Source organism: Leptonotus elevatus, chromosome 13 (genome assembly GCF_054856555.1).
Source record: "Leptonotus elevatus isolate MCC_2025b chromosome 13, RoL_Lele_1.0, whole genome shotgun sequence".
NCBI classification, from domain to species: Eukaryota; Metazoa; Chordata; class Actinopteri; order Syngnathiformes; family Syngnathidae; genus Leptonotus; species Leptonotus elevatus.
The window spans coordinates 14,288,415-14,302,915 of record NC_141251.1 but is presented as its reverse complement, the minus strand read 5'-3'; the positions used below and the strand labels follow the sequence as shown (position 1 = coordinate 14,302,915).

Here is a 14,501-nt window from a genome sequence, read left to right as displayed (position 1 = left end):
CGGCCTGTTTAACAAGCACACGTGGGTCAACTTAATGTTGTGAACACAATGGACAAACCTTACAACGAAGGATGTTAATGGCGTTATTTATTGAAGGCACAACACACATTCTGAACACAAAACACAACTGGCACATTTTAATTCAGCTATTTCTAGCTAAGGACATGTATAAGGCATTCCAATATTGTGATCCCTGTAAATGTTAGCGACAGTGTTTCTCAATGTGAGGCATTTTTGCTAGCAGCTTCCTTTAACTAAAATTTCAGTGCAAAGTAAAACCTTGGGATGAAACCCCACATAGATCTGCTGCTTATGACTAACAACACAAAAGTAAACAAAAGAGTCATATGCTCAAGTTTGTATTGCTACCTATGGGTGCAAAATTGAATCAAAACTATGCTGTTAATGTCAACAAAAGTCATACAAAGAAGGAAAAACTCAATGTAATTAGTAAAAAAAAACATTTTTTTTTTTAAAGCACTACCTTAAATATGTTTTTGTTGCAAAATATTCTCGTAGGACCTTTAGAGACAGCCAACCTAAAATATAGAAATATCACCATGCAAATAACTTGCCTTTCTGTGGTTACGCATATACTCATGCAGGAGTGATAGCTGCATACTTCTGGTTTGCATAGTTGTACAACTTTTGACACTTGGCCTGGATGGACTTTTCAGTGTGTGTATGCAGCTACTTTGGGTACACTAGGGTGGCTAATGTTACAGGATTATCAAGGCTGAGCGTTAAAACAATCATGGCAGTCTGCAGGCTACGGCCGCCTCTCACTCGGTTTAGAGTCGTCTTCAACCACACATGGTCAGGTAAAGCCACTAGCAAAAAGAGAAGATTAATATGAGTGGGGAAAAAAGTTGGATGGAAAGGTTTGCAATTTACAACTGAAACACTACTCACTTCTATGAGAGTCAATTCAGCCACTCCTGATGACTCTTTGTCAAATTGCGAGAAAGACCCTGTATAAAAAAATAATGCAGATGTCATGTTACTGATTGTGAACAGTTCAAAAGTTACACACAAAATGGCGGCAATGGGGAAGAGTACTCACTGAACATGACCTCAAGCTTGACTAAGCAGCAGATAAAGTTATCAAAGTCGACCATCTCATTCTCTGCATACCGGGCCACCAGAATCTCGTTCAGTTTGTTGTTGAGTTTAAAACCTTCAAAAAGGAGGACAAAAGGTAAATTACGCTCGCCAACTATTATTTAGGTGCATCAAAATGGCGAGCATTTCTACCTGCTGCCTCCACAGCAAGACGCATCTCATAGGAACTCATGGTACCTGACGTGTCAAGGTCAAACTGTCTAAAAACAAGCTGTAAGCAAAGAGAAGACGTGTTTAGCTTGGTTAAAATGCTTGTGATGTACTCGTTTGGACATTTCACTCACTTACCAGCCACTTTCGGATCTTATTCCAAAGAATCTGGAACTCCACCACCCCCAAACGAGCACTTCCATCCTTCTGATTCAAATTTTGTCAAAGTGATTTAACTCAGATTTGACACAATCACACTGCTGCATATTGTAAATTGTAGTTTAAAAAAAACAATTCTGATAAGGCAAAGAGGATACATCCATAAGGTTGACCATGGTTCTGCAAGATTCCAAACTAAAGCCATCCGTCTTCAAGTCTTTATCTGGGAAGAACACCATAAGTGGAGTTACAGACGTAGGAGAGGGAGGGAGGAAATAGACTGCATATACAGGAGAGACGCTTTCCAGCGGCTACCAATCTATCATTGCGAATAAACAAAACTCACGGCGCGAGACGACTCTGTTCAGAATGGTCTTCAGCTCCCGAATGGAAATCTCCATGTCCTGTGTAAAAAATAATAATTTTTAATTAATGCCTTTTAAATAAATTCAATTACATTATTTTTCAAGCTTAATGCATCATTTATGTATTAGGAATACATTTTCATTATATTTCTAAAAATTATGTAATTTTTTTCTTTATTTTGTTACAGCATTTTCATCATCATCATGAAGTTTAAACCCTAAGTGAGGTGGCGCTTAATTTTAATTGACTAAAAATGGCTCCCTGAACGTGCAAGAAAAAAACAATTCCACAGCCTACCTCGCCTGCTAGTTGGGCAAACATGGACTTGAAGGAATCATCAATGTCATCTTCAGTTATTTCTTCCTGATGGGACGGTGAATCAAATAGCAGGTTATTTATCACTCCATAAGTTTTCATTTATTCCAGTATACGTAACTCGTGTCAGTTATACATACATCATCTTCCAAATCAGCAGAGATTTCATCGTCCAGTTCTCTGCAATACACAATGACATCACCCTTGGCTTTTACAACCCTTGACGTAACATAATTCAAAATATGAAAAAATAAAATAAAACATACTCTGTTTCTGATTGCTTCTCAGTGAAGACTCTGAGGACAAAGTCAGCCTCTTTACCGGCTTCAAAGGTGGAGGGGACGATGAGGTACTCTCCAGGAGGTAGACGCAGCCGTGTGCTCACCTCACGAAGGTTAATGAACGTCTCGGAGCGAGCGCACGATTGTTTGGTTAGGAAGAAATTCTTCTTCAGGTGGACATTCTGGCAGCCTCTAAACTGAGGGCAGAAGGAAAACTATTTTAATTATGATTTTAAATGTAGTTATTATGGATTGATTTGTGTTTTTTTAAGCAACAATATGAATGAATCCCAATTCATTAGCCGAGCTGACTGCTTCTAGTTTTAATGTGTTTATCGTGGCGTAGAAATAGTTTGCCCCTGTAATGTAGATATTAACTCATTCACTGCCATTGATGGCTATAGACGTCAAAAAATGTGAACTATTTCTATTAGTTTTAACATTCCCCCCCCCCCACTTTTGTTAACAAGAGTATGAAAACCTAGAAGAATATTATTGTACATATTGTACACAAATATACAATTTGTGATTAATCGTGAGTTAACTATTGAAGTCATAAGATTCATAATTACAAATACAAATTTATAAATTTTAATCGCCTGACGCCCCTAATTTTTAATAATTTAATCGCCTGATGCCCCCTAATTTTTTAATAATCTCTTCTTTTAAAAAATAATATTATTTTAAAAAATGTCTAGGTTTTCATACTCTTGTTAACAAAAGTGAGGGGGGGGGGTTAAATTAATAGAAATAGTTCAAATGATTTGACGTTTGTAGCCGTTAATGGCAGTGAATGAGTTAATGTAACTAAGATGACCAAACTAAACAAACAGATCTCAATAGGCTAAAGTGCAGTTGTACCACTGCCAATAATAAACAAATACTTAAATTAAATTACACCTCTAGACGATGCCATTCCAGACTGAGCACTATCTTTGCAAAGACAGAAGTTGTAATACAACTCTTGTGTTGAATCTCAATGGATTGCAAATATGTACCTAATAAAGTGTCAGGTGGGCGCAGCATAATGCAAAACCTGGTATGAAAAACAAAAACCCAAAAACGTGGTGCTGATGCTCTTACCTCCTCTGGGATCTGCAAGAATACAACCAAAGACAAAAGCAGTCATAAAATAAGCAGTTAATAGCATCGAGAAGAGAACTTGTTGTCTGTGCTCGCACCTCATACAGCGCAAAGCCAATGGTGTGCATATCCTGACCGTGTCGGCGATATCTGCGGCGGTCTTTCTGCATCAGCGCTACCAAGAAACTACAGGCCACCTCGTCATCGTCGGGGTCATCATCCTCCTCCAGCAATGTGATCTTATACTGAGGGTTGATCCAGAATGTGTCTACAAACATAAAGAGGCATTTTTGAATGCTGGATTTTGAGAAGAAGAGCTCAAGTCAGAGCAGGACTCACTGGGATTGTTCCTGCAGCCTCCAGCGGTGCTGCCCCGCCTCCATGTTCCCTGAAACTTGATGGTGTTCCAGTGGCTGAGAGTGTCCTCCTTCAGGGCGTCGGCAGTCAGGTTGCAGATTTCAAGTCGGGAAAACTGCCTCAGGAACTCACTGAAGGACATCCTGGATGGAAAGAAAAAGACGGAATTGGAAGTGCAATAAGTGCATTTTGGAGTTCACTTCTTTTGTTTCAGGGGAGGTCAACGCAAACATTTTCTTTACATTACATATGTTGTATGTACCCCCACTAGTCTAAACACGACGTTCTGATTAATATTCCATTTGTGGAATATGAGTTAGAGGCTAAATCCATCTGTTATAATCCATCTCAGGGGGGCGGCCATTTTGCCACTTGCTGTCAACTGAAAATGACATCACAGCTTCAGAAAACAGGCGATTTTTCTTTAAGAGGAAGTCATATCTTTTAGTATCCAGACTAGAAACAAAGCTCAAATGTAACAACAGTGAACTCTGTCACTATATTGTGTGACTGATTTTTAAATCTATATTATTGTCAATTTGATCTTAAACCATTAAGGCCTAAAGCGCCTGGCAAAACCTGTCTCTAAAACCTATGGATGACTTTTGAGTCACCCCCGAAAACCTTTTTCATGGAAAAAAGTTTTCATGGAAATGCAACAATATTAAAAAATAATTTATCTCAGCTCCTGAAGCAGATAGAAACATAATTCCCAAAGCATTTCAGAGCTTACACCTGTGGCGTTCACACAAAAAAACTTCAATAATGTCGCATCTGCGGGTATATTTACCTTCAACACTGGAGCGCATAGTTGCCCACGAGTGGTATATTTGTCGTCCATAACGTTACAAAGCCGTTGAAATTTTCAACATCCTAATTGTCCACAAACATATTTCTGAACAAATATGCCACTGTCAACTGGTTACACTGATTTCAATTTTCCTCCCGCACCGTCCAATAAATGCTTGAATACAATTCCAGGACATGCTACAACGTTACCCTCTCGTGTATATTCTGATGCATTTCATCGGCTACGAGACCAAGAATTGGTCAAAAACAAAAAACAAAATGACTTATCCGCTCTCCCGGATTTAAAGGGAGAAACGCTTCCCGTCCTTAATGGGTTAATTAAAGACCCTAAATTGTCAATTGTGAATGTAAGTGTGAGTGGTTGTTTGTATGTGCTCTGTGTTTGGCTAGCGACCAGTCCAGCGTGTACCCACCTGTTTCCCAAAGTCAGCTATAAAATGTCTTAAGATGCCAATGAGGATAAGCATTATAGAAATGGAGTGGATGGATACTATACATTATTTACTGCCTCAAAAGACCCTAAATTGTCAATTGTGAATGTAAGTGTGAGTGGTTGTTTGTATGTGCTCTGTGTTTGGCTAGCGACCAGTCCAGCGTGTACCACCTGTTTCCCAAAGTCAGCTATAAAATGTCTTCAGACGCCAATGAGGATAAGCATTATAGAAATGGAATGGATGGATACTATACATTATTTACTGCCTCACCATAAAGTTATTTCGATTTATGTAACCAATTATGAGAAGACAGGCCATACCCCATTTTAATCTTTAATGAGTTATTTTTATTTTGTATTTTTTTACAAGACCCGACTTTTTCCATTGTTCCCTATTAATAATTGAAGTAATGCAAAACCATGGCGGCCCCTGTCGCACATACCAGAACTCTCCATCTTCCATCTGCAGATGCACTTCAGCTCGTTCAGATGGATCGACTTGGTCCCATTCCGATGAACTATCAAGTGCAAAAGTGCAGCGTCAGATGTTAGTTAATTTGTCTACAATGGGACAACATGTACGCGGGGCTGACATTTTGTCAACTCGAAAGACTCACTTGTCACTCCAGGCACCGGTCCACTCCACCTGACCCCAAGGATTACGAATTCGGATTAAACGCTCCAACCTGCCACGGTAATCCACCTGCACACACACACACACACATATTCAACAATTAATATACATTATACAATATTGCTAATGGCTGCCCAGTAGTGTCCAAATCGCACATACATCCTTAATCCCAGTGACTGAATAGGCGTGGCCCTTCACCAGCTTCTTGAAAGTTACAGCTTCCATGTCAAAGGCACTGGTTATCTGTAATAAAAGTGACACATAGCTTTTTAGTGTGAAGCCTCTGCTGTATGATTAAACAGTAGTGCTGTTAAAAAAAATATATATATAAAAAGTCCTGTGGTGGAATCTAGGTGCAGTAGAGAAAACAGTCTTGGAAAATTTTTGCACCATGAACTGGACTGACCATCGCCCGTGCATAATAAAGCAAATCCATATCAATACAACACATTGTGCTTGGTCACCCTGTGTCAATCATTAACATAAGTACAATGACTAAACACAGTGAATATTACATTATCCAAATCCCTATTTGAAACAGGACTATGTGTGCACATGATCACGTAATTTCTCTTAATGTAAACACATTGAATCACGAGAGTTTCTGGCTCTGAATCTTGGCTCAGGCCTTCAGTGTGGCGTTTGCCTGTGTTTGATGAGCGATGGTTTGGTGGTTAGCAAGTCTGTCAAAATGCAGAGTCAGGTTGGGATGGCCACTTCAATTTGAGCAAAAAATACCAAGAATTTTGATAATGAGATTATTAACCAGATATGATGAGTTCCAGAGAAATAGATTTTTTGTGTGTGATATTGCCGATCGAATATATTAGGGGTGTGAATTGCCTAGTACCTGGCGATTCGATTCGTATCGCGATTCATAGGTCATGATTTCATTCGATACCGATTAATCCCGATATCAATCTATAAATTTATTATTGCGATTTTTTTAAACTCAAATTTAGAAAATACTAATCAGTAAACCTGTACATGTACACTGTAAAATCTGAAAATTCAGGTTGCAGTCTGTTTCATGTTTGAACAGCACTGAAATCAAATATTAAGGCTTAATGTTCCATTACTATAACATACTTCCATGCTTAATGTGTAAATCCTAACCCTAAGTAAGACGTTTTGTTGAATATCCCCATAAAAAATTGAGGTTTCAAAATTAAATTCGGCCGCATATTGAATCGATTCGAGAATTGCGCGCTGTAATTTGCGATATATTGCCGAATCGATTTTTTCCAACACCCCTAGAAAATATGGACCCCAAAAAAATGTCCTCAAATTAGAGTAAACCTCCTCAACCATTTTGCTTGGTCTTTTACTCAGGGAACCATTTCTCTGATGGGCTCACAGTTTGAAAACATCCACCAATAAGCTTGTAGGCTACAGGTGGAACTTCTAAAGGTTACTCCAAGTTGACGCCCCAAAAACTCAACTTTACTGCACAAATGGAAAATTATTTGTGAGAAGAGTAGTGTAGGCAGTATAATAACATTTAGAATTGAGTAATCCTTTGTTTTTGGTGAATTTGTTTGTTATGGAGGATTTGCAGTGTTAATCCCATGTTGTTGTTTTTAATTCCACAAAACAATAGCATCTTGTGCATTTGAGCTCTGACCTCAAAAGCGTCCCACTCTTGATATGAACATTAAGCAAGCCCAACTAGTTTAAGTAGGAATTCTTGTTCTACTCAACTTTTTCTACCCGGAGGAGAAATGTCCAACTTTTCAGTTTTCTGAAATGCAGCATCAGTTACGTTACGTCACTTACATCAATGGAGCAGCCCAGCAGGGAGCCTCGATCCAGAGCTTTGCCGATGATCTTGTACAGATCTCTGGGAGCTTTGCTGAGTTCGTAACTCTCCGACACGCCACCTGTGAAGTCCTCAAAGCCTTCAGTGGTGCTTCCTCCAGACAGAGCCTCATAGGTGCCATTCAGCCTGATTGATGTAAAAAAAAGAAAAGAAAAAGAAAAAAAAATATCACCCACTCTTCACCAATATTGACGGGAAACGGCAGCACTTCCTAATGTGATGAAGATTTACACTTTGCTCTTACAGTACATGCACTCCGCTGAATAATTTAAGGCCAGAGGCTGAGCAGCCTTCAAAACGACCTACTTAGCATAAGCCTTCTCCAGCAGAGCACTCCAGAATTCATTGCCCTCAGCAGAATGCACAAACATCAGCTCGCCATCTTTGACAGGAAGTCGGTCATCTATGACGACATCGACCCATTCACCAAACTGCCAGAACTAAAACACAAGAACAAAAAATATATAACATCCGTCCAAATGGCATGACGATCTTGCACGAATCAGGATGCGTCTTCAAAAGTACCTGAAAGTGGAAAATTCCAGCGTAGCTATCGTCAAAGGACTGGCCATGTGGCACAACCCGATGAAGCAGCTTCTCGTTCAGGGTGAGAGAAGCAATGGCTGCCAAGAGCCAGCAGTCCCCTGAACCGGAAGGCATAAAGTAACTATTATTTTAATGCTCACGCAATAAACACGTAGGATGAAGAGGAGGGATTTAAGCATGAGTGGAACTGCAGATGAGAGGAGATGGATATAAACTACTTTTGATGTTTCTTCTCTTATTTGAAGATGCAGAAAGGTCAGAAGCAGAGAATTCCAAAGTATCCACCATACAGTTTTGACCCCATTAACCCACCGTCAACCATGGCCCACAAATCGGAGGTACATAATGTAAAAAAGAAAAGAAAAAAAAAGTTAGCTCACAATGCACCATTCGCCAAAGATGAGCTAATGTTAGCTTGTTACGCAAACGTAGCAGTGTGGTTCATGACCTGGTGTATGTTTTCCAACAATCTTTGGAATTTTTTTTGCTTATTTAGGACTTTTAGCCAACTTTTATTTCATATATACCAGCCATTTTCATATATCCTACCTTTAATTTGACGAAGAAAAAAAATTCTCAAGTAACATTTTTCAAACTTTTAATGCCTAAATATCTAACATTTTGTCGCAAATGATGTTTGCTTAAGATTTTTACGCCATTATTGGATATTTGTTATCTTTCTTTCTCTCTTATTACTAATATGACTTTTCCATGAAAACTAACACAAATGCATCTTGATGTCTTCAGACATCCTTTTCAGGTTATTTTATAAATGGTCCGGTTATCTTTGTCACTCAAGCTGTCATTACCGTGAATGCCAGTGGAGAGAGCCTCATTATGTTGTTGCAATACACCAGAGGGATCTGTGAGCTAAAGTGCCATGACGAGATGTCCACTTTGTATTCACACAATAGAAGACAGCAAAATAAACGGTTCTTGTTTCATTTCTGACTTATACATTTGTAAAGTGTCAGAAATATTGCAGGTCTTTACTGTGAATAATTTTTTTTGTCTATATGTGATTGTTTGTATATCAGTCCAGAGTGTACTCAGCCGCTCGGCCGAAAAACTGCTGCGATAAGCTCCAGTTACTGGCAACACTAATGAGGATATAATGGATGTATGGATTGATTCCAGTGAAAAATGGTGCACTTTAATACAACATCTAATTTGATTACTTTTGAACATACCATTGTATTATTTACTGTCCTCATAGAACTGGTAATCCTCACAAGGGCCGTGGGTGTGCTGGAGCCTATCCAGTTGACTTTAGGCAAGAGGTGGGGTACACCCCAAATTGATCGCCACTTTTATTATTAATATTATGATTATGAGTATCATTAAAATGATTGACTCCATGTAGAAACCGTATTAAGGATAATTATTTTGATAGGGGGCTGTTGAAATCCTAGACTTACCACTGCTGTCAACCACAACGTACTGATTGAGAACATCAGGGGATGTTAATGGTGAAGAGAGCCAGAGGTCATTAAGTCGGTTTACTATCAGGTTTGGGCATGTCATTAGACAAAAATGTATTTACCCAGTGCTCCTTGACAGATGTCCGTCCTGGTGGCACCACCAACAATGAATTGAGGCTGATTCACCAGATCCTTAGTGGAAATAAAAACACATGTTGAGTACAAATACACATTCCGAGATCAATTAAAATAGAAATCACACCAGCCTATATGGATTACCATCATGCACACAGACTATTCTTGCATCTAGGCTACGAGGGACTAATCATGTAAACAAATGTCCCCCAATGTGTGTGTGGGCGGGGGGGGGGGGGGGGGCGGGAATGCAGACAGCTGCAGTGGCCTGACAGCCCCCTGCCACAACTTGTTCGATTCAGTCTGCATTTTCAGCCGTCAAAAACCATGTCATTGATACGCCGTTTGCCGTGTTTACATTCCGGTCATCACCACAAACAGCCATGGCTGCTGTACAAGTTACATGAGAAGCCAATCAGAGAGGTCAACATTTAGAAGCTTGTGAAGTAAAACAGATGTCCGGTACCGCGCATCATTAGATTGATCTCTTTTAGCATCAACATAACAATCGTGTTCCATTGAACAATGCAAGGGAATGATACCTAAAAACATGGCATTGAACGATACGTTTCAGTGGTCTTACCATGGGTCTCATCCACTCAACACCTGCGGTTTTGGCAGTATGGGGAGCGAGCTCCTTGAAGCCAAGCGATGGGGGCTCGGCCGGGAAACAGGGGTCTTCGAAAAGGCAGCCCGACTCGATGCACTGTTGCTTGAGTGCCTCATAGTCTTGGTTGGAGAAGTGCACCGCCTGCTCGTGGGAGCCCATGCCTTCCGCTCGCAGCCTGTTGGCGTTTATGGTTGCAGATATCCCTCCAACAGGATTCATACTAGCGCAAGATAAAAATATGGAAGTGGGTGGCGGAGCGCTGAACTGTTTATTTTTAGTATCAGTGACACACACTTGCCAAGATTGTACAGCACCGAGTGTGAAGGAAGAGCAAACGTACAAAGTACTTGCACCGACATGTTCTTTCTACTGTATACAGAATCTGTCCACCTACATTACACTGACCATATTTGGGGGGGCATTAAATCCACATGGGCTCCATATTATGCAAGCATGAATGTAGAAAAATATTTGATTGATACACCATGTCAGGGCGTAGCTCAAGAAGCTGAGGCATTTTAGCATCACAAAAGGGGAAGTTCGATTACCAAATTCTATTCACTACACTCTATACAATATATTCTATTGCAAATTACAGTGGAACCTCTAAAGTAGAATGTCCCAAAGGCTGTACAAGTGTTAAGTACAATTTGCAGAAGTGAACTTCTTTTCACACTTGTGTGACAATTATTCACATCATTTATTTAAATGAGAACAAGGTATTGAAAAGTTTCATGTCCTCTTGGGCATTTACTGTACATGTATTGAGATTCTATTCCAGTGAATGCCCTTTTGAACTTGATTGAACTCTCAAGAGGATGAAGGGGGAAGTCCTGCTTTTTACTACTTGTCTGTTGACCACTACTTTATCATTGTGTATTATGACCGAATATGGTCAAAGACTAAACTGCTACAAAGTGAGACACATGGGTCGCATCTTTGACACAAATCAACTTCCCATTACATCGTTGTCATTCATCAATACAGTTAAAGTAACGCCGTTTAGTTGTATTCACTTTTTAGCAAACCTATTTTTTACACTTCTTTAACAGTGATAGATAAGAATGTTATTTCTTCCTAACCGTTATCTCAAAAGGTTATAACTTATCAATTAAACCGTTTAGAAATGCAAGCAAATCAAAAGTTGACCAGTGTCCAGGAAAGCAGTGTATTCGACCTTAGTGGTTCCAAAGTATAGCTCATATACAATCAAAGTGAACAGTTAGGCAGCGTAGCGAGAACATTCGAAAGGTATGCGCAGAGGAAATGAAACTAGTAAGATCAAGACCACACAAAGCTGAGTCATGATAAAGAAGTTAGTAACATGATACCTGATGTGCAGACAGGCTGAGCGGGAGAGCGACACAAAAAGAGGGAAAAAAGAGAAATGTCATTCACTGAGGATTTTGAGACAAAATGCCCTTTTCTTTGATTTAATTTGGAATGTACAGAGCTGCTGATGATGCGGGTGCAGCCTTCAACAAGCCCCGATGCACTTTACTTAATGAACGCTTCGTTTATTTATTTATTTATTTTTCCTTGAATGCATTTGACTGCTCAGTGTTTGAGAGGCTCATAAATCTCAGAGGAGGAGATAATAGCGCTGCGAGGCAAACAGGCCGAGCAGCTGGCTATTAGTTACTCCCGGCAAATGTGGTTCCCAATCGGTGCTTTCACATTAGACCATCTTTTGTGCTGCTCTGAACCACTCGACAGAATCCTAACGAGCGGTGGTCAGTACACATTCCAGGCAGTGGTGGTGAGCTAATGTTGCTAATGTGGTGAACGAGTGAGGAAGAAGTCACCTGAAATGGGAGAGAAGAGCTGTTTTGTTTTGAATGAAACGTGTAACGTTTTGAACACAAGAAATGCAGAAGTTAATCACGTACAACCAATTTCAAATCATGGCAAAATAACAGCCTTGTTCCAACTTCCCTGATATTCCTTTTACCTGGCAGTCTGGGTAGAAGATAATTTTACTTGCTTCAAGCATGTTTGCCTTAAAAAACTTAATGGGGAAGTCAAGTCACAAATTTTCTTTACAACAATATGTTCAATGTACCTCCACTAGTCTAAATACGTCTTTCTGGTTAATATTGCGTTAAAGCTGCTGTTTTTGTCCATCTCAGTGGGCGGCCATTTTGTTACTTGATGTCAACCGAAAATGACAACACGACCAATCCCGGTGAACCTGGTTTCTGGGTTTAGTCATGTGACATTCGCAATCTGATGCTACATTCCACGTTCCAGGGATTTTTTTGGAAGTTACATATATCCCACTCTGATTCAGTTTCAGGTGAATGTAAACGACAAAGATTGCTAATTCTGCTGAATTGTTTGTTGTTCTGGTTCACGCAGTACAAATCCCATTGTGTTGCGAGAAGTTACTAGTTTCTAAATAACTCAATTAATGTAATAATAAAGAGATAAATATATGTTTATGGTGTAAATCATGTTTTGCCATTCAAGGTCTGTGTCTTCATGGAGGTCGCCATTGTCGAGTGACGTCAGATTGAAGCTAGTCGTTGAAGTTGGTGTCTTTTCTGTTTTCCAACTTCGCAACTTGGGACTCCTAGTTCAAAGGGGTGTTCCAGTGCACTTTTCTTGATCGGAGTTTGGAAAACACAGCATGAGCCCTTAGGCACTGTGATGTCATTTTCAGTCGACAGCAAATGGCAAAATGGCCGCCCCCTTAGTTCATATTGAATAAACACAATATTAATCGCAATACCATGTTTAGACTAGTGGGGCCGCATAGAACTTTTTTACATTTTTTATTTGACTTCTTCTAAGATAAATTTTAAATTGAATTCAATTTATTATCACTTGCATGGAAATCTAACTTACACTCGGTTGGATCTACAGTATGTTTTGTGTTACACAACACACAGAGAGCTAAATCACACACATGCAGACATGCAAGGCGACATAAATGTCAGAGTGAAAGGGGTGCACAAAGCAGAACTTGAACTTGAGATTTTATTACTGATTATTCGAATCCCCAAAGTCAGAACTATGGGGCAAATGTGCGAAACATGCCTAGTATAATTTCCTGTTCTATTGGCAAATAATTATGTTAAAAATATATATATATTCCCGATGTTCCTTTTTTTAAAGACCAGCTTTAGCAGTGGACATTTGAGACTGTTATAGTTGACCCCAGGCTCCCCCCCCCCCCCCCATGCTGTTGCTGAGCCCTTCCATTCTGCTGCAGGAATGTTCTTGTGGCTCTACTCTGGCTAATGATGAACTCTAGAACTCCTCCAATCCACAGTTGTTAGCAAATAGCTGATCGACGCAGTTCTGTGGTCAGTGATGTCATCTGTGGGCCTCAACCTTTGTCGAAGTGCTGGACAGGAAGTCCCAATAATGGTGTTACCCACTCTCATTTGCACCATTGTGGCAATGCATTCACAGGCTCGCCGTGATTCAAAAAGCATCTAGTATGCCAGGCATGTTCGGCCTCAGATTATTGTCGTGAGCACCTGTTCACAAGGCCTGTGTCCCGGCTGCCCCCCAGTCATTAAACCAGTCTTCAAAATACACACAATAGCGCATAAAGTGACGTCACTACCCGACCCTCAATGTGCCAACTCATGTCGATCTTTAAACAAACAGACCCCCCTCCCCTCCCAAAGCGAGATGGGTGCGTGCACCGTTAGCCGCATATTAAACATGCAACATGCACCTCCTCAGTTAAATGACAACAAAGGGACAATAAACAAGACAAAAAACACTCACCACCGCCTTAGAAACGAATCGTGGCTTCCTCTGTGGGAGTCGATTAGAACTAATCGTGTAAAATGGGGGAAGTGAAGACTAGCGGTTCGGATGCCAGGAGGACAGGTCCAGCCCTCCCACACTGTATACACACACACTCGCACCCGCCGGCACTGCAATAGGAGGGGCCACGTCTCTCACACGCACAAGCATGTGTTGCGCCACGCACCAGCTGCCACTTGAGGCGCTAGTGCGACGTGGGGAAGTGTCTTGTGCGGGGACGGAAATCCGTTCCTACGACAACGTCGTAATAAACATGCACGTAAGTCGGAACACACAGGTGGGCACAAGTTAATTGTACCGGCGTCTGCCATCTATAGTGGAAGAGCATTTATGCTCTGCCTGTCATTATACAGTACTGTAGGCTACACCACTATCATAGATAAATTAAATGATTGTACATTAATTAAATTAAATGGAATTGGAACATTTTTAGGCACATATTGATGTCTCATGACACACTGTGTGAGACATTGGTCA

The 14,501-nt window shown here is 40.3% G+C and overlaps 1 protein-coding gene across 1 annotated transcript; it reads right to left on the bottom strand.

Moving 5' to 3' along the window:
• Positions 1–70: 70 nt before the first annotated feature.
• LOC147163931 (calpain-1 catalytic subunit-like) lies at positions 71–10,672 on the bottom strand. Its single transcript, XM_086093037.1, has 22 exons — positions 10,536–10,672; positions 10,215–10,461; positions 9,619–9,688; positions 8,055–8,173; positions 7,836–7,969; positions 7,487–7,655; positions 5,870–5,953; positions 5,694–5,779; positions 5,520–5,594; positions 3,816–3,976; positions 3,575–3,744; positions 3,477–3,488; positions 2,379–2,590; positions 2,253–2,292; positions 2,095–2,160; positions 1,778–1,835; positions 1,590–1,654; positions 1,411–1,479; positions 1,255–1,333; positions 1,064–1,177; positions 913–971; positions 71–830 (listed from the first exon to the last, which is right to left on the bottom strand). Exons 1-22 carry the CDS (start codon positions 10,598–10,600, stop codon positions 804–806), a joined length of 2,181 nt encoding a protein of 726 aa, XP_085949163.1. The 5' UTR covers positions 10,601–10,672; the 3' UTR covers positions 71–803.
• Between the last annotated feature and the right edge of the window lie 3,829 nt (positions 10,673–14,501).

Coding starts and splice junctions, on each gene's coding strand:
- LOC147163931 (XM_086093037.1), bottom strand. CDS start 10,600: ATGTCGGTGCAAGTACTTTGTACGTTTGCTCTTCCTTCACACTCGGTG. Junction 1,480..1,589: donor CCATGGTCAACCTTATGGAT/GTATCCTCTTTG, acceptor AATTTGAATCAG/AAGGATGGAAGTGCTCGTTT. Junction 972..1,063: donor CAAGCTTGAGGTCATGTTCA/GTGAGTACTCTT, acceptor TTTTTTATACAG/GGTCTTTCTCGCAATTTGAC.